Genomic DNA, 27,236 nt, shown 5'->3' on the forward strand with positions numbered 1-27,236 from the left:
GCAATGCCCGCGGAGGTCAGAAGAGGCTGTCGGATCCCTTGGGACTGGAGTTACGGAAAGTTGCTAGCTGTATGTGGGTGCTGGGATTCGAACCCGGGTCTTCTGCAAGAACAGCCAGTGTTCTTAATCACTGAGCCATCTCTCCAGCCCCTCCTTTTTTGTTTTTAATTGAGACAGGGTCTCACTATGTAGCCCTGACTAATCTGGAACTTGCGATGTAGACAAGGCTGGCCTCAAACTCACAGAGATCTGTCTGCCTGTGCCTCCTGAGTATTGAGATTAAAGGCATGACCCACCATGCCTGGCAGTACTTTTATCTTTTTAGTAAAGCTCTGAGTCTATATACTTATCTCTCTAGAGATATGTGAGCTAGTCAAAAAATAGCCTATAATTGGGTGGTTTCATAAAATTATTTTTCCTCATATTAAATATACAGTTATGTGTATAATATACATGTACATACAGATTTTAGAAACAATTAAAATAGAGAAGGAAAGAATAGGTTTCTACTTCGTTTCAAGTTTCAGAGATTGCTACAAACTCTAATAATAAGCTTTGTAGACAGTAGGGCCCATTGGCACCTGGCTCCTTTTGTATGTTTCCTAGCGCTTTGGTTGGCCTTCAGTGTATTTGATCCAGTTCCTTCACAGCCAGGTAACGTAGTAATGAAGGGCATTGGCTGTGGGGGTTAGACCTCTGGCTGGAATATCTCATCCACCACTTGTTGCTTACAGCTGTGGGCAGCCTGCTTACCTTCTTTTCATTAACTTTTTTTTTCGCTGAAATGGAGATGTGTTAGTTCTTGTGCCAAACTACTTGTTAAAACAACTGGAAGGAGGAAACTGTTTTTGCCCTTCATGGTTTCAGACCTTTCAGTCCACCATGGCAAAGTAAATATGGTGGAATGGAGCAGGTTACATCATGTGTGCCAGAAAGCAGAGAGAAGGTGAGAGAGGCTGCATGCTATTGAGGGCCTTTTACTATTGGAGACCTCAGCCTATAGGATGAAGCCTTTCCCTCTGAGGATGGGTCTTCCCCTCTTAGTCAGTCCTGTCCAGAAACACTCACAGATACCATAGAAGTATGCTTTACTAATCTAGGTACCTCTCGGTCCAGTCAAGTTAATAATCAAGATTAGCCATCATGGGATAATAATCTACTCATCACAGGGTTGTTACAAGAACTGAGTCAAATAATACAATGTCTAGTTCATTGGAGAGAAAAGATACATATTGAGATGGGAAAAGACAAGGCAGTGTGCATTCTGTTGTGACTGTAACTTCATGCAGGAAGTCGGTCCTAGTACCCTCATATTGCTTATTATACCAGTGACAGCGCATACATGTAGGAGCAGAGGCTTTCTCCTTGCATTTAAAGAGTTCTTTAGCCTCAGTTTTTGTATGTAAAATGCAAAACTGCCCACCCTTGATCTCAGAAGAATTTGATCCCACAAAAACATGAGACATACAAGAATTTTTATTCATAAGTATCTTTCCAAAGAAAGAAAAGTAAGTCTTGAAGTTACAGAGTTATGACTGGTGTGTGGGATGGCTCAGTGGATAACTGAGCTTCCTACCAAGCCTGGTACCCTAAGTTAATTCCCAGCATTCACCTGGTGGAAGGACAGATCCAAATTCTGCAAGTTGTCCTCTGACCTCCACACATAATACCATGGCATGTCATAAAAAAGTTATAAATTATGAAGTAAATTATATCGATATACATCTTAGAAGAAGCCACATGCCTAAGCAGTGAGTAATACTAGCCATCTTCTGAGCATCTCGTAACTTTCATTTTTCTTCTTTTTAAGAAACAGTTGACTTCTTTAAGGCATCAGCATCTTCATGAATTTATTACGTGGAGTCTATAGATAATTACAGGAATCTGGAGGGGTTTTTTTTGTTGTTTGTTTGTTTGTTTGTTTTGATACAAGGTCTCCCTGTAGCCCAGCTGGCCTGGAACTGAATATGTAGACCAGGCTGGCCTTGAACTCACAGAGATCGCCTGCCTCTGCCACCACGCCTGGTGGAATTTGTAGTTTCTAAGATGGCAAATGTTCTTTGTTGCCATGCACTTTCATCCTAGGATGCATTTTGCAAACTTGTTTTAATGTTGATAAACCTTGTGCCTAACTCATTCCCTCAGCTCTGAAGCTGAGGCCACTGAGAGGATAGCTTTAAAACTAGAATTCTTTCCTGTGGAGAAAAATCCGCAGAAAAGGCAGCCCAGATTAGTTCACTGGCTTCTGTTCAGAGTTTGGTAAAAGCAACAGAGTGCAGCAGAGTAGAAGAAAACAGTTTTGAAATCCTAAAAGCAGAATTAGTCGTAGCCCAGTCTTTAGTGCACATACTACCTCAGAATCTTAGGTAACCCCTGAGCCTTCGTTTTATTGTCTGTTCAGTAACAGCAACATTGTTCTCAGCAAGAAGACGTTTCTGAAGATGCCTTGACAACTGTCATGTGTAGACACTTCACTGCACGAGTTTTGTGTTGTCTTAGCTTAAGGATAGGCCCCCTCCCCCACATTCATTGCCTTTGGAAACTTAGCCATTCCATACTCCTGAGTAAATAAATGCTTTGTACCTACTATGATGTAATGGCATTCTAGATTTGTGCTGTTCAATAGGAATGGAATGCAAGCATGTGTGAGAAGTTTTCTAGTAGCCCCATTCTGAAAAGCAACAAGAAATAAGTAAGATTAATTTTAATTAATATAGTTAGATAAAAGTTATTAATGAGGTATTTTACACTCTCAGTCCTGAGTCTTGATGTCTGGAGTGTGTGCATCTTACAGGACTCCTCTGGTGCTCAGTGTCTAGTGGCTGCTGGAGGGCGTGTCTCACCCAGATGTTAGTTGATAACAAGATAATGTCCTTTCTACTAGGAAAGTTTCACTGTTGCAGAGAAATAAAGAGAAATAGGGTGTTGCAGAGAAATACCCTAGTAACAAGTAGAAAGAAGATGAATAGTGATAAGTGCTATAAAGATAATTCCACATGGCGGTGGTGGGGGGGAGGCTTTACCATCTGAATACTCAAGGAAGCTTTCCAAAGAGCTGATCTTGCCTAGGACTTAAATAATTAGAGAATTCTGATCACGTGAAAGACAAATGAAACTGGAAGCACAAGCCCCTAGTATTAATGATGTTTGATCACGGCTGGGTGATGGACAGCCAGATCAATGAGGGTGGGGTCTCTGGAGTCAGTTGTGACATCTGGGCCTTGGAAAAAATTTTAAATGAATAAGTTATGGGAAAGGTTTTTAAAAATTATTTATTTTATGTGTATGAATGTTTTGCCTGCATGTAAGTGTACCATGTATATGCAATGCCCTTGGGGGTCAGAAGAGAGCATCAGATCCCTTGGAAATGGAGTTATGGATGGTTGTTAGCCACTGTATGGGTGCTGAGAACTGAACCTGGGTCCTTTGCAAGAGCAGCCAGCTCGGCTCTTAACTGCTGAACCACATCTCCAGCCTCAGAAGACCGAGCTTTTCCCTGTCTATAAGCATTATACCTAACCCCTTTTGTAAGCTCTTCTAGTCACTTGTGATTTAGGGAGACCATCTTTTGGCATTTCAGATAGCTCTGGTGGTTTATTTAGCATAAGCTTTTCACTTATGATTGATTTATAAACAAAATGACTTTAAGAAACAACAAAAAAAGTTTAAATAGTGGATCCAATTGTCTATTTTTTTCCTCCCCTCTTGCCAGACATGTGCATTGCTATCGCAATCTCTCTTCTCATGATCCTGATATGTGCAATGGCTACTTATGGAGCATACAAGGTAAGCAGCTGCATGTGAGGTGCCAGGCTCTTTCTCAGGCCTGTCCATGAATGTAGTCTGTGAGGATTCCTGTGATGAGCATGAAGCAGCTATTCCCAGCTTTCTGCAGGAATCTTGAGAGGCTCTCACTAATACCTCACAGTACTAGAAAACCAGTAAAGCCAACGCTATCACTCCAGAACACTCACCACCCATGTCGTCTCTTGACTGCATCCGGCTAGCACACTAGTTGCTGTCATGACCTGATTTAATGCTGCCAGTCCTCTATGTCCCTTCAGATTGATGAAAGGTTTCTTGGAACTCAGTGTTTTGTAGCACTAAATGCATTGTATTCTGTTTTCTCATGTTTAGCAACATGCTGCCTGGATCATCCCATTCTTCTGTTACCAGATCTTCGATTTCGCCCTGAACACCTTGGTTGCGATCACTGTACTTGTTTACCCAAACTCCATTCAGGAATACATACGGCAGCTGGTAGGTGGCCCTCCCTTCTATTCCCTGCCTCTTGTCATGAGGGAACCTGGTTGAGTAAGGACGTAACATTATGGAGGTAGATACGTCTATTAATAGTGGATCTTAAACTTGCAGCTGAGTGACTGATCAGATTTTGCTTTTTGTTTTTGAGTCAAGGTCTCCCTGCAACCCCAGCTGGCCTGGATCTTGCTATGTAGACCAGGCTAGCCTCAGTCTCATAGAGATCTGCCTGTCTGTACTTATGGAATGCTAGGATTAAAGACATGCACCACCATGCCTGCCAGTGGTTGTTTTGTTTTCTTTTGTTTTTCAATTTTGTTCAATGTATTTTTTAAAATATTTTATTATTTTTATTTTATGTGTATGAGTGTATTGCCTCCTGCATGTTTGTGAGTGCACCCGTGTCATGCAATGCCGTGGAGGTCAGAGAGGGCTTTGGATTCCCCTGGAACTGGAGTTAAGGACAGTTCGTAGTTGCCATGTGAGTGCTGGGAATCGAGGGAATCGAACCCGGGTCCTCTGCAAGAGCAGTCAGTGCTCTTAACCACTGAGCCACCTCTCCAGCCCCTATTTGTTTGTTTTACTGTGGTGCTGGGGACTGAACCTAGGGCTTCCCATAATGCTAGGTAAGCACTTTATTACTGAGTCACATTCCCAGCTCTTTTTAAAATTTCATTTTGAGTCAGAGTTTTGCTGAGTTGCCCAGGTTGGCTTCCTCCCTTAGCCTCTCTCCCTAGTAGCTGGGATTGCAGACCTGTTCCAACATACTTGGCTCTTAGAGGCTTTTTGTAGTAGCTTCTGAACTATGGGTAAGGAATAAGGTTTTTCTGGAATGAGCCGTGAGGCTGGGGGATGTGATGTGGCATTGGGAATAGGAAGGTTCAGTGGAAAGGACAGTAGAGTAGAGGAGGCAGGGAGGAAAAAGCAAGACAAGTCTGTAGTCTCGATGACAGTTGTGCTTTGATCATCACTGGTCCTCAGCCCAGAAAGCCATTAGTGTTGCTCCTTAGATGTGTCTGTGTTGTCATTTTTGTTAATATTGTTTTAAAAACCAGGGCCATGTTTTGATGGACTATAACATCTAGAAAATTCCATGTGTTAACTTTTTGTGTATCGCCTCTTATGGTATAGCAGTGTACCTGTTCAAGGGGCTGATCTGTGATGGGCAGGTGGAGAATTCCTTCTATGCTGAGCACTCACATTTACTCTGCAATGATGGTCTGGTGCTTTGTTCCTCAAATCACTCTGGAAGTGAAGAGGAAACTCGGTCTCAACATCCCTGTCATGTGGGGTGCAGGGACTGGTGGTGATTAAAGAGACATGAAGTGAAGATGAGCCAGTGGCAGCCCAGTGCTGTTGGGTGGTGGCCTGTATACCACCTTCCGTAGACGGAGAGATTTAGCATAGCATGGAGCCTAATGTGCATGGAGGCACTGTGGACCTGTCAGTGAGGCTTTTGCATTCCACCTTGTTCTGATACTCTGCTCATTTACTTGGGAGCCATGTGGTCAGAATGGCAGTGTTGGTGGTGCTGACTGGAATTATAAGATCATTTAAAAAAATCAACATCTTTTATTTGTCACAACAACCTGATACAAGTGAAAATATTCTAGGAAACCAGGTGGCATCAGGAATTCAGGGTCATCAGCTACATAGTGAGTTTTATTATATGTGTATGAGTATATTGCCTGCATGATGTGAGTGTACCCATGTAGTGCAATGCTGTGGAGGTCAGAAGAGGGCTTCGGATTCCCCTGGAACTGGAGTTAAGGATGGTTCGTAGCTGCCATGTGGGTGCTGGGAATCGAACCTGGGTCCTCTGCAAGAGCAGTCAGTGCTCTTAACTGCTGAGTCATCTCTCCAGCCCCCCTCCCCCATTTTTTTTAATAGTTTATAAGAAAATTTTTATACTATTTAATGTTCAGTCTGAGCTGGGCATGGTGGTGCATGCTTATAATTCCAGAACTCAAGAGTTGAGGGATGAGGATTAAGTCCAAGGTTAGTCTGGGCTATATAGTGAAAACCTGTTCCCCCCAAAACCATATCAGTCTGGGCTGTAATAGCAAAAGTCATATACATTATCAACAATGAATGGGAACATTAACGTTCCCCTAATGTCAAGCCTCTATTGACAACTGAGATGAAGTAGATCAGAAGAGGCAGTGATGTGAGAAGGCTGGAGGTGAACCCCAGCCAGAGCTCTGTAAACCACAGTTAAAATAATTTGTGCATGTCTTTTTATGGATACACGGGTCCCTGACCCCTCCAGTGGGTAGGGATTGAACCCAGGGCTGTGTTGGTACACCATAACACCTGAGCTATATCCTTTAGGCCCTTTTTAGTATTCAAGCTCTACATAGAAATCATGTCTAGTTTTCTGGTGTAAAAGAGTGTCAAGAACTTTGTGGAAGGGGTCACGTACTTTCACTTTGCTCTGTTCCTCTAGGGCATGACTTTGGGACACAGTAACTCTTCCATTGACCATAGTAGTAAGTGATCCTACTAAGAGCTTTCCTTTAACCTGGTGATGAATGCATCATTTCCTTTCCTTTTTTTTAAAAAAAAGTGCTGGGGGCTGGAGAGATGGCTCTGCAGTTAAGAATACTGACTGTTCTTGCAGAAGACCTGGGTTCGAATCCCAGCACCCACATGGCAGCTAACAACTGTCCGTAAATCGAGTTCCAGGGGATCTGACAGCCTCTTCTGTCCTTGCCTGGGCATTGCACGACATGGGTGCACTTACCTACATGCAGGCATAACACTCATACACATAAAAAATAAAAATAATAAAATATTTTAAAAAATAATGCTATAAAAGAATGTGCTGTTTGGAAAGATGGTTCATCAGGGGAGATGCTTTCACAGGATCCCATCAAATAGGTTTCTCCTCCTTGTCCTGCACACACCCTTTAGAATATCCAGAACTTGAAGAAAACCAAGACACTACCCAGTCCAAACAGCATAGTGTACAAAGTATCCCCACACTGATTCTCAAGGTATAGAGGGAAGACAGAGTGATGTTTCAGGTGTCACTCATGATTCTTCCTGTGACAGCCCTCTCCTGTAGTTACTGCCTGAGTTAGGAGCAGGTTGGCTCTCCCTGGCTCACCTTTTGTAGCTATTTCATGGTAGAGGTAGGAAAGCATTTTTATGTCGGTTCTAAAAACTGCTTGCTCTTTGGTGAGTACCTCTGAATTGCTGCCTATGGATTATATCTTGAAAGATTAGCGAGATTGAAAGATTAATGAGATTTGCTAACCGGGCTCCTTTCTTTTGCAGCCCCCCAACTTTCCCTACAGAGATGATATTATGTCAGTGAATCCTACCTGTTTGGTCCTTATTATTCTTCTGTTTATCAGCCTTATCTTGGCATTTAAGGTAAGCATGAAGATTCTTTTTATGGTATAAATATGAAATGCATTTCTGAATGCCAAAGAAATAAACAGACTGGTCAGTTCAGACAGCTAGACAGTTCATTGTCTGAACTGCCTTTCGATTTCCTAACATCGGAGTTTGTCCTACTGTGTGTATGAGAAAGAGTAATAACCTGAATTCCACAGGCCAACCAAGAGCTATTCCAAACTATGTTTGGGGATAAATTAAGGTTATGCATTTTATAGTATATAATACTTCAACGTGCGTTACAATGTCCTGTATGGTGTTACTCTTAACATTATCACAAAAGTTAGATGCATAGAATAAGCACTACATATATGTGGCTTCAACAAGTTTGTTGATATAATCCACTTGTCAAAAATTCAACCATTTAAAGTAGGTGGGCTAGTGAGATGACTTAGTGGGCAAAAGGACTTGCCACTGGCTTGATGACCTGAATTGGATCCCTGGAACCAACATAGTGGGAGGGGAGACCAGCTCCCAAAAGTTATTCTCATTCTCTCTGATCGCACACGTGCTGTGACATGCACATGCATGTGCACACATACTCTCTAAATGTTAAAAAAACTAAGTGTTTTTTTAGTACATTTACAGTAGTGTGCATCTGTGATTCCATGGTTGCCTTGTGCATACTGTAAATTTGGAACATTTTTATCACCTGCCACCCCTTGCACTCACCCCAACACCCCTTAAAATCACTCCTCTACTTTCTGTCTCTCTAATTGGTGTATTTTGGGCACTTCACATTAGTACTGTCATGCAACATACCCCTTAAAATCACTCCTCTACTTTCTCTCTAATTGGTGTATTTTGGGCACTTCACATTAGTACTGTCATGCAACATATGGCTCTCTGTGGTTGGCCTCTTTAGCCCTGCCTCAGTTTCTTTTCTCTTGGTTATAGCATAGTGTTCTGTTGTGAACAGGCCACATTGTGTGTATCCATTTATTGTGTGATAGATGTTCTTCCTGTTGCTTCTGCTTTTTGGCTATGATGAATAATGCTGCTTTGCACATTCCTGGACAAAATCTGGATGCACATGGGTTTTCATTTCCCTTGGGTGTGTGCCTAGGGTAGAATTGCTGCGTTGTCTAGTAACTTAATTTAAACTTGTGGCTACACTGTTTTACATTTTTACGAGCAATATATGAGGCTTCCTGTTTCTCATATGTGTAAACTTTTTAAAGATAGGAAGGAATTTTGAAATGATTGAACTCTAAGCCAATTACAGATGATTAGACTAAGAATATAAAAAAGAGTCCCTGATTTAAACATCTCATGCTTTCTTCTGTGTGTTAATCTTTTTTTTTTCCTCCATCCCCAAGCCAGCCAGGGTCAGAGGGGCAATCTTTCTTTTTTCAAACAAACAATATGTGGTGTTTCTTTTTTAAGTTTTTTTTTTTTCTTTTTCTTTTCTTTTTCTTCTTTTTTTTTTTTGATGTGTGTGAATGAGTGCCTTCCCTCTGTGTATATGTGCACCTGTGTCATGCAGTACCTGAAGAGGCCAGAAGAGGGCATCAAATTCCCCTGGAACTGGAGTTACTGATGGTTGTTAGCTGCCATGTGGGTGCTGGGAATTGAACCTGGGTTCTCTGGAAGAACAACCAGTGTTCTTAACTGCCGAGCAATCTCTCCAGCCCCCTGGGTATTAATCTTAAGTACCTTTAGATATTTCATTTTGGAAAAAAAAGGAAATGTTTTAGTGAATTTTATAGACTGTGAAATGAACCCATGCTGTGAATCTTCCCCACCCCAATTTCTGTAATAAAATCATAGCTAATCACGAAGAATAAAAATAGTCAAATCGTGGTACATATCTGTAAGTAATATCAGCAGTCAAGAAGCTGAGCAGGAGGATTAGTTTGAGGCTCTCCTGGGCCTACACAGCAGGTTTGTCTCACTCCTTGCCAAAGAGGAAGAGGTAATGCAGTGGTACATGGGTTAATAAATTTGACAAATATCTGTAGCTCTCATTCTTCCATCTGACTACTTCTCCTGTCAGTTTCTGTCCTCCCCAACCTCCCCTACCATCGTTCTCTTACCATTGCCTTTTGGTGTTCTGTGATAGAATAAGGTTGTATCAGAGAACCGTTTACCAAAAAGTTACTATACTCAACATTTGTAGTTTTAAAGCATCAGGTTTAGTAATACTGACACATGCACACTCAGTTTATGTAAATAAAAACTTTATGATTGTGGAATTTTTAGGTTGTCTGCAGTTTGAAAATTAAAAGTCCAATAACCAATACTTTCAGGGCTACTTGATCAGCTGCGTTTGGAACTGCTACCGATACATCAATGGCAGGAACTCCTCTGATGTCCTTGTTTATGTTACCAGCAATGACACCACGGTAGGTGTGATATCACCACAGGTTGATGCCTCCTCCACCTTGACTGTGTGACAGTTCCTCATGTTTCTAGTGTTTGCTACTTACTTCCTGTTGTTGAAGCATACTCACCAGCTTCTTGGTCATCAAAGCACTCATAGTTAAATGAAATGCACTTCATTTTCCTAATACAAAATTTAGGTGGCTCGACTTGTGGTTTATTAGTTTTTTGTCACTGTGACAGATACCTGAGAGAAACAACTTAAAAGGAGAGATGAATTTTTTTGCTCATATTCAGGCCTCTCTGTCCATGGTTTGACTTGCTCCAGTGCTATGGGCTTGTGGTGAGATAGAATATCATGGCCAATGGAGCGTGTGGTGGAGAAGCTGCTCACCTGAGGGCAAGCAGGACATAGCCCCCAAGGACATGTCCCTAATCACCTACTTCTCTAAGTAGGCCACACTCTCAAAAGCTTCTATCAACTTCCAATGATGCTATCAAATTATGATCCTATCAATAAGTTAATCCATTGATCAGGTCAGAGCCCTTGCTGTCTAGTCTAGCTGGTGACTAAGCTTGCAACACATGAGTCTTATGGGTATCCAGGTTATTTCATATCTGAACCACAACACAGATAATAATTGTACCTTGAGCCAGGAGTGGTGGCGCACTTGGGAGGCAGAGGCAGGTGGATCTCTGTGAGTTCGAGGCCAGCCTGGTCTACATAGTGAGTTCCAGGCCAGCTGGGATCAAAAAGACCAAAAAAAAAAAAAAGATGTACCTTGAAAAACATCAAAAAGAAACAATGAAAACAAAATGAAGCTGAAAAGCACATCTATTTTGACAAATTTTATAAATAAGCCTAAATGTAACTTGTTATTCCCTACCTATATTGGATCGCTAAAGAAAGAAATGGAAGTGTTCTTGAAACAGCTAGCACATTGCAGTCAGTGTGACTGGTGCTCACATTGGCCGTCTGTGGCCAATTGGAACCTCATCAGTGACCTTGCTTATCTTTGATGGCGCCCTTGCTCTCTAGTATGACAAGATGATCCAGGCTCATCTTGTACATTTCCTGTATCAGGCCTTGAACCTGTCCCTCCTCCAAAGAGCCCTGTTTATTTTGGGTTGGAAATAACACCTAGAGACCATAATCTGGACTTTCAGGATTGGAGGACTCCGAATTTTTAAAGCATGTTTTGACAAGAACTAAAGGACTTAATATTAACATCCTAACTTAAAAAACCAAATGTGCTGATGCCTTCCTCAGAGACCGTATATGGGGTGGAGTGATCTAGTTTTTCATGTTCCCTCAATAACATATATTTCTCCTTTGTCCATATCATAGTGGGCATCCACATTGACATAATAACATGTTATGCCTGACTTTCACTTCCTATTAAATACTGGGCCAGATGGCTCTTCTCCCAAGCTAAATAAATTCACGTTGACCTCTGTGGAAAGATACTGGGACTCTTGTTAGTAGAAAATAAACATGCTTTGTTTCCTTTTCTAAGACAGTACACATGCTGTGGTACATGCTTTTTCCAAATTCTGCTCTAAGAAGACAGGAAAAGTTTTGTTAGATTCTAGAAATCATTCTCAAGGTTGCTAAAACAAGAGCCATGATGGGAATGCCTGGGGCAGAGGGTCACAAGCTGAATTTATAATGCCTTCAGGTCTAGTGATTTGTTCAGACCATGAGAATTAAATACCTAACTCTTCATTTTATTTAGTCATGTACAGATGACTTAATAGCAGTCTGTTCAGTGTGTAAGAACTGTTGCTGTTTCCATTGAGAGTTTAAAATATCCCAAGGTGCCCCTTTGTGTCACACAGCCTCCTGATCCTGATACTGTTGGTATTATAGGGAGATGCACCCTCCCATTTATAGCCAGTGTTAGGGAAATCACATGGTGGATGCATATTATGTAACACCACATTCCCTTCCTACTGCCATAGAAATGTGTCCTTTAGAGAATAAAATGAATTAAAATGATAAGCATGTACATTATAGAAGGAGGTGCTTTTCACATTGTGAACATTATGCAAATTGAGGTTTTAAAAGCTGTTAGTCTGTGCAGGATGCTTTGCTCATAATACTAAAATGTATGTCCTAGCAGTGTCCAGTATTTTGCCAAATGTGGAAGCATGGAACCCAATTCCTGTGAAACTAGGCTTCTTTAAATCAGTGAGATAAATATTTAGCCAAAATGGCATCTGAGATCCTGGGAAGCAGCAAGGCAAAGAGAAAGGACTCTAAGCATGGGATGAGCCAGGTGAAAACGACCAGATTTGGAACTGAGCTCTGTAGTGTCCTGGTTTGAAAGATTATGGACTAAATACTGTAATATAAAAGGGAGAGGAGATCTTTCTAATAGCTCATTAAATTTAAAAAAATTTGTACAAGTATATATCTATAAGTGTACCCATGTTGAACAATGCCAGGGAAGGCCAGAAGAGGGCATCAGATCCCCTGGAACTGGAGTTATGGAGGGTTGTTAGCTGTCATGTGGGTGCTGGGAATCAAATCTAGGTCCTCTGCAAAAGCAGCCAGTGCTCTTAACCACTGAGCCATCCCTTCAGCCCCCTGATTACCTGCTCTCCTGGTTTTTGACAGGGTCTCCCTGTAGCCCTAGCTGACCTGGAACTTGCTGTGTTGACTGGTTGGCCTTGATCTCCCTGTAGCCCCAGCTATCCTGGAACTCACTATGTAGACCAGGCTGGGCTTGAACTCACAGAGATCTGCCTGCCTCTGCCTCCCAAGTGCTGGGACTACAGGCGTGCGCCACCACCCCTGGCTGATACCTCATTTTTAAGTGGCTCTTTTATCTATTAAATAGTTTGTATGAGCTCTTAGGCCCCACCTACACCCCTCCCCCTTTAATTTTAAAAGACCAAGTCAAATGTGAGTGGTTGGTATGGGCTTGATAACACCACGCTTAGCTGAGAGTGCAACAGGGAAGCTAATTCCAGAATAGAGGTTCAAGAGGCGGAGGTCTGGCCTAGGGCAGTAGCAAGGGGAGAAGGGGAGATTTGAGAGAGCCAGAGGAGTAGAAGTGGTTGTAAAAAGCAGGGAGCTGGAGGATCTCTTTTGTGTGTGACTGTAGCTTTTGATGACTTACTGAAATGTTAAGAAAAACTTTTGAAAGTTACCTGGTCCTGCACCTTTGTTGCCCTTATGCCCTCTGCCATGCACCCATGTATGTTATCAACTGCAAGCCTGTGAGATGCTCCTCTCTCAGGAACTTACACCTCCTTGCTCAGGAACTGCTTCACATGTAGGTGTTGTCCTCTGCCAAGTTTTATGCTGAGTGCTCTCTCTAGATTAATCCACTCTCACAGGAGTCTGGAAATAGATCCTCAGATCCCTGTCACTAGAACAAAATTGCTTTTGTATGTTTCAGTTAGTGTACATAATGTCCTTATGACATTTTCTCCCTCCCTCCCTCCCTCCCTCCCTCCCTTCCTTCCTTCCTTCCCGTTCTTTTTTTTTTTTTTTTTTTTTTTTTTAAATCTTTTTGAGACAGGGTCTCCCTTTAGCCCCAGCTGGCCTGGAACTTTGTAGACCAGGCTGGCCTTGAACTCACAGAGATCTGCCCGCCTCTACCTCCTGAGTGCTGGGAACCGAACCTATGTCCTCTGCAAGAGCAATCAGAACCTTTAACTGCTGTGCCATTTCCCCAGCCCCAAATGAAAGCTGGAATTTTGTCTGTCTGTCTACCTACCTACCTACCTACTATATTTTGGTCTTTTTGAGACATGGTCTTTCTGTAGCCCCAGTTGGCCTTGAACTCACTATGTAGGCCAGACTGGCCTCCATCTCACAGAGATCCACCTGCCTCTGCCTCCCTAGTTCTGGGATTGAAGCTGTACACCGCCATGCCCTCATTATGACATTTTCATATGTCTATATTGTACTACTGGATCATTGCTTTTGGTAGTGAAAGCATTCCAGTTTAATTGTCTAATAATTCAAGAAAGGTTTGGTTAAATAAGGATGTATCCACAAGGTAAAATGTCTTTATTTCCATTAAAATCAGCGTAGGCAGTATAGTAGCAAAAGAAAGGTTAGTGGTGTTTCAAGAGGCAATGTAGGAATTTGTGGTGTGGTTATAGATATGAAGAAACAAAGCTCATTGACACAGACTAGGTTATGATAGCAAACTCAATTACTGTTTTTTGGGGGGGTATTAGGAGTAGGTGATATTTCTCTTTCCTGTTACTGCAAAAGGTAGAAACTGGGAACTATATGGAGAAGTGGGAAACAGGTGAAGTAGGGAGCTGAGGGGTACAGCCCTCCATTTCCTGCCTGAACCTGTGGCAGCAGCCTGGGTCCAGCAGAGGTTGGAGTCCCTGGAATTGTGTGACTGGGGTAGATGTGTATAGTAGGTAGTATCACACATTCAGGTGGGAAGGAAATAACTGGGCTGCCTCTGATGCCTTACTGTAGTGATAACTCACTGTTCCCCGTATATTTTCCTCAATATTTAAATATGAGTGCTTGGGCTGGAGAGATGGCTCATGGGTTAAGAGCACTGCTCTTGCAGAGGACCCAGGCTCAATTCCCAGCACCCGCATGGCGGCTAACAACCATCTATAACTTCAGTTCTGAGAATCTGCCACCCTCTTCTGACCTCCATGGGCATTGTATGACACGAGTAAACTTACAGACTGATGATAAACACAAAATAAAAAATAATAGATAAAACATTTAAAAATAATAAATATGAATGCTTTAAATGCACAGAACCAATTTAACTTTCAGTTAAAACATCAGGCTTCCATGTTATTTTGGTGTTTCCAGCCTTTACATTTTACCAGTGAGAACTGTGAACTCAATTTGAAAGATTGGAAGTATGAATTCTACATTATGAATATGCTCTATAAAAGACTTCAGTTTTTCTGTGAAAAAAATAAAGGACATAAGAGCTAGGTTGATGAAGCATTTGGTAAACTCCCTGTCACGCAAGCATAAGGACCTGAGTTCCACCCTTGCACCCATGTAAAAGCTGGACGTAGTGGTGCATATCTGTAACCCCACAGCTGGTGGCCGAGGCTCAGATAGGCAGATCCTTGGGAGTAGTAGGTGAGCTCTGTCTCAAAAATAAGGTGGATGGAGGCCGGGCATGGTGGCGCATACCTTTAATCCCAGCACTTGGGAGGCAGAGGCAGGCGGATCTCTGTGAGTTCAAGGCCAGCCTGGTCTATATAGTGAGTTCCAGAACAGCTGGGGCTACAGGGAGACCCTGTCTCAAAAAGACCGGAAAAAAAAAAAAGGGTGGATGGCAATAGGAAGGCATACCTGGCATTAACCTTTGGCCTCCACATGTGTGCGCACACGAACACTAAAGAATTAAGGGACATAATTATGTCCTCTTGTAATGTTGGGCAAGGACAACCTGTAGTGGTTTGGCAAATCAACTGATCTCATTTGCCTGATTGTAGGCAGAAGGAAAGTTTCTCATTATGTATGGGAATGCATGACTTCTGGACAAATGACTTTTACTTAATTGTGCAACCAAAAACTTAATCTTATGTTTTGAAGTCATTTATCAGTATCTCAACATGCTTATAATGTGAAAGAAGTTTATTGGGCCTTGGACTCAGGTTATATCCTAAACATATAGCTTAAATCTCTCATGACCCTTCCTTGCCTTTGACCCAGAACAATGAGAGAGAGACAGAGACAGAGGGAAGATTGACAACATCTGCTTGATACTGTGTTTGTTCTAGGTAAGTAGGGGTCAGAAAGGAAAAATTTATTGCTAGGACAGGACAAATTCTTTTTTTTCCTATTTCATGCTAGATAAACAGTTTCAATAAAGCACAGCTTAAATTCAGAGATGTTAAAAAGTGCAAAAGCAGGTACTTTCTAATAAAAATGCAGTTTCTGTGTGTTTGTTTATAAACATTCTTCTGAAGCTGTGGATACACTTCTTTTAGATCTTAAAGATAGGCTTAGACTTCCTATTGGGATGAGTCTAACCCAAATGTCCAGTGATTGTTTTGGCTAATCATGGAGATTCTTACTCAGCTCCCCCACTTTTCCTGCATGACCTGAGTGAAGAAAACTCACATCTGAGTAAATAGGCAAATTGGTGTGACCAGTTTCAGACAAATGTAAACTGTCAGCTTTAAACAATGCACTGTAGACTTTGAGGGTATAACAAAACACAGAAAAGAAACCCTTTGGCTGTTTGGAGTTTAAATCTTCAAAAGAATCATATATTTAAGTGCCTATAAATAATGAGATTGGGCCTGGGTGCTATCTCAGCTGCCAATTAGGGCGGTGCTGCTCTTTAATGGAAGGGAAAGCGGACTGTCCTATAAAGGACAGATAGGAAGCTTGAGGCTTTGTGGGCCATCCTTGGGCCATCCTGTGGTCTCTGTCGTTAACTATTTAATACTGCCGTAGTAATGGGATAGTAGCCTCGGAGAGTACGAACACAAACCTGTATACCTGTGTCTGGTGAAACTATGAATGTGGAAACTTGAATTTCATAGTTTTCAAATGTCATACAACTTTGACCTCCCTCCCACCCCCAACCATTAAGTAATACAAAAATCCACCTGGAGAGATGACTCAGCAGGTAAGAGCACTGACTTCTATTGCAGAGGACCCAGGTTCGATTCCCAGCACCCACATGGTGGCTAACACCCATTTGTAACTCCAGTTCCAGGGCAATTCGACGCCCTCTTTAATTTGGTCAGAGGGACATAAAGGACAGTTTTTGCTCCTTCCCCTCCTAGGTCGAGTAGTTCCAGGGGACTACGAGCATCTTTCAAAATGTCCTGTAATTGTGGTGGGTCACCTGTCCTCTTGATCAAGGAGGCCATGGAGACCCCACCAGATGAACTTGAGCCACTTTCCAGTCTACAAAGAGGAGGGTCAATGCAGAGGAAACATTTCCTCCACGCTTCCAAATGAAGCCAGCCACGGTTCAGAAGGACCTTTGACTTATCTTCACATAGATGGAACTGGTAAAAGAAAGGAGCCAGGGCTCCTCCCAAGCCCATGTGACCCCTGAGGAACAACTCCTCAAATGACCTTAAGAATAAAAATAAATTGGTTTATCTAGGCCAAATGTATGGCCTTGAACACCCAAAAGGAAAGTATAACCAAAGATTAAAGTGATCAGTATAATTCTTTAAGAATCCGTGTGTAGGTAAAGGCTATATAACAAGAAACAATGCCAGACAGGAGATACCTTCCTTTGAGTTCCAGGATGGCTCAAGAGACTCCCAGACAGAAACGCAGCATAGAACTGGGAAAGTGAACAGCAGACCCCAGTCTTATCTAAAGGAATGTTGGCAACTGATTGCTGCTAGATGAGGAAGAGCTGATCTTCCTAAAACAAGGAACTCTAGATAGGCTGACTAGACTCAGCAGATGACCTAACACTGGGGAATAGCTGGGGGACACTGATAACACAGTGGACAGTAACAGGGATGACAGAGTATATGGGCTCCATTGAGAGGGGGGCCACTATGGGAGGGTGCCATTTGGGATATGGTTATAAGGATGAATAAGATTGTTTGGGATGAAATACACAGAAAAAAATCAATAAAAAAAGTTATATTTGAGGAAGAAGCATAAAAATTTGCTTCATGTTAATTAATATATATGGGCTGGAGAGATGGCTCAGTGGTTATGAGCCCTGACTGTTCTTGCAGAGGACTATTCTAACTCCAGTTCCAGGGGATTCAATGCCCTCTTCTGACCTCCGGGGCATTGCATGACACGGGTGCACTTACATACATACAGGCAATACACTCATACACATAAAATAAAAATAATAAACCAGGTGTGGTGGCGCAAGCCTTTAGTCCCAGCACTCGGGAGGCAGAGGCAGGTGGATCTCTGTGAGATCAAGGTCAGCCTGGTCTACAAGTTGCAGCACAGCAGGGGCTACAGGGAGACCCTGTCTCAAAAAAACAAAAAAGAAAAAGAAAAAAAGAACTAGCGCTTAGAAAGGGGCACATAAGTGTAAGACTCTTGCCTTTCAGAAAATTTTTGAAGAAAAGTAAATTTACGCACCAGGTAGTGTATAATTTGGTTGTTAAGTGATAGAGGTATTGTGGGAGAGCCATGGTGTTGGCGTTCAGAGAGCCATTTTCATTTCCATTGTTTTGACTATATTATCTAGAAAGTATGAAAGTGTATCATTGTAGCAGCCTTCATCTTAAGAACTATTTTACTGTACTGTAATTACACGGTATAATTAGAGTAGAGGCCCCAGCTGCACTTTGGAAGTGAATTTCACTTGAGCCTTGGGCTATCTGAACTCTGTATGGAGTGAAGTGAAGGAAGGAGAATCACAAGGAAGAGCAAGGTGGGTGTGATGGATGGCACAAACCTCTGTAATCCTAGAACATGGAAAAATAGAGACTGGAAGATCAGGACTGGCAAGGCCCACCTTTGCTACACTGCAAATTGAGGACAACCTGGGAGAATGTGCCTCACCTCCCCCGCCGGACCCCTGTACACAAAAAGTGGGATTGCATTGCAAATGAGGTGCTGTGCTAGGGAGGCATGGCAAATCAGTGAGACCAAGCCAGACCCTGGGCTGCTTGGGGGAATCACTCATTTTCCCATTGCAGATGCTAGTTCCCTAGTTCCTCTGTGTTCTAGGCACCTCAGGGTCTTGTTTTAATGTGAAGCTTAGGTTCCACAGGACTGGGAATGTCTTCCATGTGGAAACATGTTACCTGTGAGGTAATAACATCAAATACTGCCTTCTAGTTGCTTTGTTCGGTATGTGGACTGCCCATAGTTCGTCCCCATTCTCTATCCAGACGTTGAAAGTCCCTCTTCTGACAAGTGGGGCTTGTAGTCCAGTCCTCTGTAGAAACTCAGGCAAATTCCCCACTCATCTGGAGAAAGTTCTGGCTACTCGACCCAGGAAAATAAATGAACATCAAATTTGGCATTCAGTTTTAGGAGATTTATAGGCTCTTTGCAGTTCATTTGTGGATCTATGCACATGACCAGGGTTGTAGTTTCATCTTTATTGTGATAAAACACTCAGATCAAAGGCAACTTAGGGGAGGAAAGGATTTTTTTCATTTTACAGGATACAGTTCATCATTGAGGGATGTCAGGGCAGGAACTTGAAGCAGAAGCCATGGAGGATGCTGCTTGTTGGCTCACTCGAAGGCTTAAGTTTAGCTAGTTTTCTTATACAGCCCAGAACTACCGGCCCAGGAAATGGTGCCACCCACAGTGAGCTGGGCCCTACTACGTAAATTTACAATCAAGACAGTCCACACAGACATGCCCACAAAGTTAGTCTGATCTAAGCAATCTCTCGATTGACTCCCTTCTCAGGTGACTCTAGGCTATGTCAAGTTGACAGTGAAAGCTAACCAGGGCAATTAGCATATCTTTTAATGTTTTATGATACATTTTTGAAACTGAAGTCATTTATGTGGCTTGTACGTAATTCCTTTAGGAATGTAATCCTAACAGCTGTAGAATTGCAAACAAACCTTGACTGGTTAATTAAAGTTACAGTTCAAGTCCAGATGTAACCCTAGTGTCTATGAACATTTTCCAGTTTTAGGCTGGGCATGGTGGTGCATGCCTTTAATTTTAACTCAGCACTTGGGAGGCAGAGGTAGATGGATCTCTGTGAGTTCCAGGCCAGCAGAGGCTACAGAGAGACCCTGTCTCAAAAAGACCAAAAAACAAAACAAAACAGACCAAAAAAAAAAAAAAACCCCACCATTTCCCAGTTTTACCAGGAAATTAGTCAATGTACTACAGAGAGACCCTGTCTCAAAAAGACCAAAAAACAAAACAGACCAAAAAAAAAAAACCCCACCATTTCCCAGTTTTACCAGGAAATTAGTCAATGTGTTAGATAACAATATTTCTGTCTAGAACAAACTATATTCTATGGTAGGCCCCCATAATTACATTGCTTGGTGTTGATGTAGTCATCCATCTTAGTTGTGTAAGTACCCTCTGTGATGTTCACATAGGATAAAGTTGCCTAGTGGTACTTTTTTGAATATATCTTTACTGTTGAGCCTGACATAGCTATAGCGCTTTCTTTTGAGCATTTTATTATTATCTGATGAAGAGAATTAGTTTCCCAAATTTGATTTATTGTCTGTGTGATGTTGTGTGTGCACATGTGTGCGTTGTGTGCATGTATGTGAATATTCAAGCCAGAGGTCGACATCAGGTGTCCTCGGTCTCTCCACCTTTTTTTTGAGACAAGGTCTCTCACTGAACTCAAAGTGTGTCCCCAGTTGTTTTTTTTTTTTGGTGTGTGTATGTGTGTAAGAAGTTTGTATTGAATGTTATGTAGAGTTAAGTGGTTCATAGTTGTGGTTGTTATGCACAGATAGATGTATGTGCATGCACATTTCTTGAGTACCTGCTGCTTATTAGCAGCAACTTTTGTTTGAAGCAGGATATGTATTTGGAAATTTGGGGTGCATCATTCCTTGTGAATAGCTCAACTTTTCAAAATCTTTTTTCTTTTTTTCCAATCTTTTTTGAGACAGGGTTCCCTGTAGTCCCAGCTGTCCTGGAACCCACTATGTAGACCAGGCTGGCCTTGAACTCACAGAGATCCACATGCCTCTGCCTCCTGAGTGCTGGGACTAAAGACCTGCATCACCATGCCTGGCCTGGCTTCATAGTGTTTTTAAGATTTCTACAAAGATAATGATAGGTATGAATTGGTTAATTGTTTAAGAAGGTAGTTGTAGAAGCATGCTGAAGCCCAGTCATTTGACATTTAATAGTTGGTGGAGGGCTGCCTCTACTTGTCATGATTCCCTAGATAGTACATGAGTATGTGTGTGCACTGCAGGCTCAGGCCCACAGTCACCTGTGCAGATCCTTGCTTGTCTTCCAGGCCAAGTCTTCCATAAGTACATATTGGCCTGCCTCTCACAGTTCCTAGAAAGTACTTTACTGTCCTGACTTCTTCCCTACCCTGAATGTGTGCTCACCTCTCCACGAGAAACAGTATCCTTTTCACTATCTCCTTGCCTCCTTCTGAGCTACACTGGTTGTCCCTCTCTGGTTTTGAACATCCTTTCACATTTTGCCCCAACTAGACCTTAAGTTCCATAGCAGTTGGGCTTATGTTATAGCTGATGGCTGAGTGCCATGAGCACTCAGGTGTTCAGTGTGTTGTGGGCTGGTCCAGTGGAGAGTGGCTGGCTCCTATGGGAGGGGAGCCCTGCGGGTGCCTCCTTGCCTCACTTAGATTAGTAAAATGCACACAAGTGCATCTCAGGTGCATCTGTCACTGTCAGCAAGAGCAGCAGTTGAACATTTGTGCTACACTCTGTCCCTTGAGTAATACATTAAATAGTTAGACTATAAGAACAGTATTATTCCCCTTCTGGAGACAAGGACACAAAGCTGACGGGAACAGTTGCTTATGAAATGCTGTGTCAGGTGTCTCCTTGCTACATTGCAGTTCTACAGTTGTTCTGATAGTCTGACTGGAGTTAGACATTGCCAGTTATTTGTCCCTTCTTGGCTGATGTTTGTGAGCTGTGCCAGTCAGTAAATATACCGGAGGAGAAAAGCCATCCTGGTTGTTCCTGTGTGCTCCTACAGGGTATCTGGGTCTTGTTGGTACCATCCCTAAGTCTTAGTAGGAAGTAGGGACAGCATAGCATTTTGTCATGACAGGCTTACCCCAAGCTCCCACTGCTTTTTTTTTTTTTTTTTTAATTTATTATTTTTGGTTTTATTGAGACAGGGTCTCCCTGCAGCCCCAGCTTCCTGGAACTCACTATGTAGACCAGGCTGGCCTTGAACTCACAGAGCTCTGCCTGCCTCTGCCTCCTAAGTGTTGGGATTAAAGGCGTGCACCACCATGCCCAGCTATTTTTATTTTTATGTGTATTGCCTGCATGTAGGTAAGTGCACCTGTGGTGTGCAATGCCCATGGGAGTCAGAAGAGGCCATCGGATCCCCGGAACTGGAGTTATGGACAGTTGTTAGCTGCCATGTGGGTTCTGGGATTCAAACCCGGGTCTTCTGCAAGAACAATCAGTGTTCTTAACTGCTGAGCCATCTCTCCAGCCCCTCCCACTGCTTCTTAAGCATTAGCAACATCTGAGCAGGGCAGTCTCACACTAACCTTACCCTGCTAATAGTGGACAAGCTGTACCCTGTTTCACCAGGTGCCCTCTATCTGCTTTTGTTTTATTTATTTATATTTATTTATTTATTTATTTATTTATTTATTTATTTATTTACATTTTGGAGACATGGTTTCAATATGTAACCCCAGTTGGCCCAGAACTCACTATGTATACCAAGCTGGCCTCAAACTCCCAGAAAGCCACCATTTGCCTCCAAGAGTGCTGGGATTAAAGACAGGTATCACCTCACCCAGCCATACCTTTCTAATTAGGTCCTTATTCCTCTAATCTCTCTTTGGTAATTCACTACACCTTCTTTGTTCACATTGCTGTGGTACAGAAGACCTCTGCTTTAGGCGATCTAATCACTGTGGAACCACACAGGCTCTTAGGGGCGGGGCAGCATGAATGATGCATATCATTTACATGTCCCGAGTCCCATGATCAAGTGGTGCTAAGCGCCACTCTTGAGTGAGGTAAGATAGCTACAGCTCCAAGAGGAGAAGAAAGAAAAATGAAGAAATATGTTAAGCTAGAAAGAGGTCAGAAGTATTGTGTATGTGTGGTAAGGAGAACAGGAGGTGACAAACTTAACAGGTTTTAGTGTTGTTCCTTCATGACATAGGTGGATATTTACTCTTGTAACTCTAAGTGGAATCTATGTAGAAAATATGAAGTGTGATTTTTATCTGTTAATAATGGTTCTCTTTCCATGTAGCACTTCAGGGAAATAAGATTTCATTTCATCTTCCCATCTCTGAACTTTTTTTTTTTTTTTTTTTAAGTTTTATGTGTATGAATGTTTTGCCTGCATGGATTTAATACCCATGGAAGCATGGAAGCCTGAAGAGGGCATTGAATCCACTGGAATTGTAGTTACAGACAGTTGTTAGCCCCCATGTGAATGCTGAAAACTGAACCTGGGTCCTCTACAAGAGCAGCCAGTGCTTTTTTAACCACTGAGCCATCTCTCTAGCCCTAATCTCTGAAACTCTTAAAGGACAGGGACTGTCTTTTCTTGTACCTATAATAAAATCACATGGTCCATGCACAATAAATATTCATTTGACTGTACAGAAAGTGAGCATATCAAGTTGATGATTCTGTTTTTTTCCTACTCTAAGGAAGCCAACATAACCCAATGTTCTAACAGTTCCTGAACAACCACAAGTAATTTTGTTTTTGTACTTGAAGTGTAAGCACAGAGGTTATCTGTCTATCAGCACTTGTTCTTGTTTGTTCCTCTCCAGACATTTATAATTAACACTTGACCCCTCAGGTGCATGCCAAGCAGAACACTGGGTGTTTTATAGACTGCCGGGATCCAGATCTCCCTGCTTTAGAGATATGAGGGTAAAAAATTTGTCCAAGGATAGGTATGCTGATAAACTGTGGCTCAGCCAGGCTTTGAGTCTGGTTAAAGTCTCCACTGTCACGCAGAGTTTCTGTAGGCAACCCAGTGTCTGCCCTTGTGTATAAGTACACGCACGCGTGCACACACACACCTGGGAGTCTCTTCGGAACCATTGTACCTTCTTATTCCTATACACAGTCCCTTGCAGACATTTGTAGGAAGTGCCAGGAAAATGCAGAGGCGCTAAAAGTCATTCCCCAGTTGCTTAGTTTTCAGAATCTCATTAAGTGTATCTACTTAGTGAGAAATTGAACTTGGTACTGGTTATGAAAGAGTTTAATTGCATGAATGTTAATTAAAGTTAAGGGTCAGGGAGTGTGTCTACTTTTAAACACTGACTCTGGGTTCTCCCTTCTCTTTCAGGTGCTGTTGCCCCCATATGATGATGCCACTGCTGTGACTGGCACTGCCAAGGAGCCACCCCCACCTTATGTGTCTGCCTGAGCCTAGTGTGGCAGAGGTGGGAGCGGCAGTGGGAATCTGCAGCCGCCTGAATAATCCTTCTATAATTTCTCTTCCAGGATGTGCTCCTTGAACCTGTTTATTGTCAAAATACCACATTTTACAATTAGATGTTAAGTTGAAACCCTCTATTATTTGAAACATTCACTAGCTAGAGCACTGAGCAGTGTAGCTGTAGTATTCTTTTGGTAGGGGTTGGTTGTAATGGGCTCCCTTAGTCTTTCCCCAAAATATAGACGGGACCTTGAGTCCCCAGAGTCTGGTTTTATACATGCTTGACCCCAAAGCTGGCAATCAGTCACATTTTTCTTCTGTTCCCCTGTCTCTTGAAATTATAAAATAAAATCAAACTTAGGTAATACTTTTCTTAAGCCATTCCAGTACATAGAACAAACCCTTATGGGAACAATAGTAACTGCTCCAATTAATTAATCGGGAGCACTTAGCTTAGTATGTGTTGTAAGAATTTCTCTGTCCCAGAATTCAGTGACATTTGAATTTGCTAGTCAAGGATTTTCTTGTGGGCTAAATTGAGACTACCACATAGTGGGAGCAGATACTTGCTACCTGGGGACATGTCCTGGACTGTAGGGTTGTGTCTCCTCTGTTAGACGGGGACTGATTTGTTTGGCACTGCAGCACCCTTCTTTTTAGTCAGTGTCCTGCCCCAGCCTCATGTCTTGCTTTATCAAGTAGAATTGCCTATATGTATTTGCCTAAAAGTATGGAAAAGGTTTTCACCTCCTTGAATTTCCAAGTATGCCTAATCTTCCTTTAAAATGTTAAGCAATCTTCAGAGAGATGAGAAAGGCTGTTTCCCTTGTGGAATGTGTTTGACCCGCTGAATTGCAAAGGATGTTTAAGTGTTCTGAAAGCCAGCAGCTCCCCTGCTTGTTTGTTGCTGAACATGCTGAACATGCTGTACATGAAGGCTTTGCAATTAAAGTTTGCCCACATCTAAGAAAAGAACCTTCTGGCTCTGTTGATTGTGCCTAGCGACCCTTCCTGCCCATATAAGGCCACACAGATGCACACAGCTCAACCCAAGGAGTGGGCTTTTTGACTTGCTTCACACAGAAGTGTTTTTAATACTTCATAAAAGCATACTGCTGCTGGGCTTGGTGGCGCATGCCTTTAATCCCAGCACTCAGCAGGCAGAGGCAGGCAGATCTCTGAGTTCAAGGCCAGCCTGGTCTACATAGTGAGTTCCAGGACAGCTGGGGCTACAGGGAGACCCTGTCTCAAAAAGACCAAAAAAAAAAAAAAAGCATACTGCTTAGATTGGAGAGATGGCTCAGAGGTTAAGAGCACTGTCTACTCTTGCAGAGGACCCAGATGCGATTCCCAGCACCCACATGGTGGCTAATAACCATCTGTAACTCCAGTTCCAGTGGCTCTGATGCCCACTTCTGATCTCTGCAGGCACTGCATGACATGGGTGCACTTAGATACATGCAGGCAATACACTCATACACATACAATAAAAATTTTTTTTTAAAAAAGCATACTGCTTAAGCTTGAGGGGCTGGAGAGATGGTTCAGTGGTTAAGAACACTGGTTGTTCTTGCAGAAGACCTGGGTTTGAATACTAGCACCCACATGGCAGCTAACAACTGTCTCTAATTCCAGTTCCAGGGGATCTGACAGCCTCTTCTTACCCCTGCTGGCATTGCATGACACAGGTGCACTTATCTATGTGTAGGCAATATATACATACACATAAAATAAAAATAAACAAAATTAAAAAAAAAACAAAACATACTGCTTAAGTTTGAAAGACTGGAAACTAACAGACCCCGGCATCCAAGATTACTAGCTGGCCCATCCTCCAGGTGCTCAAATTTATATCTATAGTACATTTCTCCAGTTTTGAGGGGCAGGGTCTGTAGCCTGGCATGGAGTGTGTTGTGTGGCCCAGGCTGGTCTTCTATTTATAATCATCCTGTCTTTACCTCCCTAGTGCTGGGATTACAGGCATGTGCCACATCTGGCCACAGCACACTTTGAATAAGCAGTTGAGGTATTAACTGTTTCCAAGGTGTTACCGGTAGTGTTCATGGTCAACAGGATTTAGAATCATATGGGAGATGGCCTCTGAGAGTGCCTGATGATGTTCATTGAGGTGGGAAGACCTACTCTCTGTGGGCAGGATCATTCCCTGGGCAGCAAGTCCTGGATGGTATTAGAGTGGAGAAAGAACTGAGCATGCAGTTTTTACTTTCTCCTGACTGGATGTAATTTGACCAGCTTCCTCAGTCTCCTGTTGTCTTGACCTTCCTGTAATGATGGCCTGTACCCTGGTACTGTGAGCCAGAACAAACCCTTTTTTCCTTCTAAGTTGCTTTTGTTCAGGGTATTTTATCATAATCACAGAAAAAGAAACTAAGACACAGGGAAAATTAACATGAGAGATGGGAGGGGGGTAGTTTATCCCTGAGAATCAGCTTTAGCTCCTCACCCCATTGGTATCCTTGGTGAATTCACCCTAAGAAATTCTGTCCCTTGAAGCTTTATGCCTGTCAGGTTCACATGGTGTTAGACAAATTAAGGCTTTTTCAGAGTAGAAAGGACCTATGGGGTAGTTTCATGATCCCTGTGGAGGGCACATTAGGGATTCATGCTTGTTTCCCAACACATTCCAGCTCTTTGCCTAATATTTGCAAGTGAAACGTGGTCCAGTGGCGAGCAGTGCTTGTCTTGGGAGTGGATTTTGGGCTTTTGGGAAGGACTTCAGGCTGCTGTTCTTATTCTCATAACACTTAAGGCCATGTGGACCCCGTCTTTATATCCAGCCCCTTCTATTTTACCCACAGGAGAAACGAACAGTCCCTGCCTCCGTGTTTCCTGTCCCTGAGTGTTGCTTGATTTCTTTACTGGTGGGAATCCTTTAGGTTTTTTCCTCTTTACCCAAGTCTTTATTTATTTATTTATTTATTTATTTATTTTGAGAGATCCACACAGGTATTTATTCAAATCCTGACACTCTGCCTCAGCCAGCTTCCTAACTACATATTATGTGGCTGCTTTAAACTTGCATTTTTTTTTCAATAAAATATATTTTTTTTAATTAGAAGAAGCGTTTCATTACAACAGCATTAACCTATTCAATAACATTTTTCTGAGCTAGGGTACATCTCTTTCAAAATTGGCTGTACATTTCTAGGTTTACAGATGAATTATTACGCTTATATAATCTTTTACTCATTATAAACTCTATAAGACATAAAATTAAATGAGGTTCCAACGTTTAAAA

General features: G+C 42.3%; 1 protein-coding gene across 1 annotated transcript in view; it reads left to right on the forward strand.

The window, feature by feature from the left end:
* Laptm4b (lysosomal protein transmembrane 4 beta) overlaps nt 1-24,953 on the forward strand; it is a 70,661-nt gene extending 45,708 nt beyond the window's left edge. Inside the window, exons 3-7 of the mRNA XM_008831537.3 lie at nt 3,713-3,786; nt 4,138-4,260; nt 7,540-7,638; nt 9,912-10,007; nt 23,885-24,953. Of these exons, the coding sequence (XP_008829759.1) occupies nt 3,713-3,786; nt 4,138-4,260; nt 7,540-7,638; nt 9,912-10,007; nt 23,885-23,965 (473 nt within the window). The 3' untranslated portion in view covers nt 23,966-24,953. The remainder of the gene's footprint in view (nt 1-3,712; nt 3,787-4,137; nt 4,261-7,539; nt 7,639-9,911; nt 10,008-23,884) is intronic.
* Nucleotides 24,954-27,236: the final 2,283 nt, after the last annotated feature.

The sequence above is a fragment of the Nannospalax galili genome, unplaced genomic scaffold (assembly GCF_000622305.1).
Source record: "Nannospalax galili isolate Female #2095 unplaced genomic scaffold, S.galili_v1.0 scaffold334, whole genome shotgun sequence".
In the NCBI taxonomy this organism is placed as follows: Eukaryota; Metazoa; Chordata; class Mammalia; order Rodentia; family Spalacidae; genus Nannospalax; species Nannospalax galili.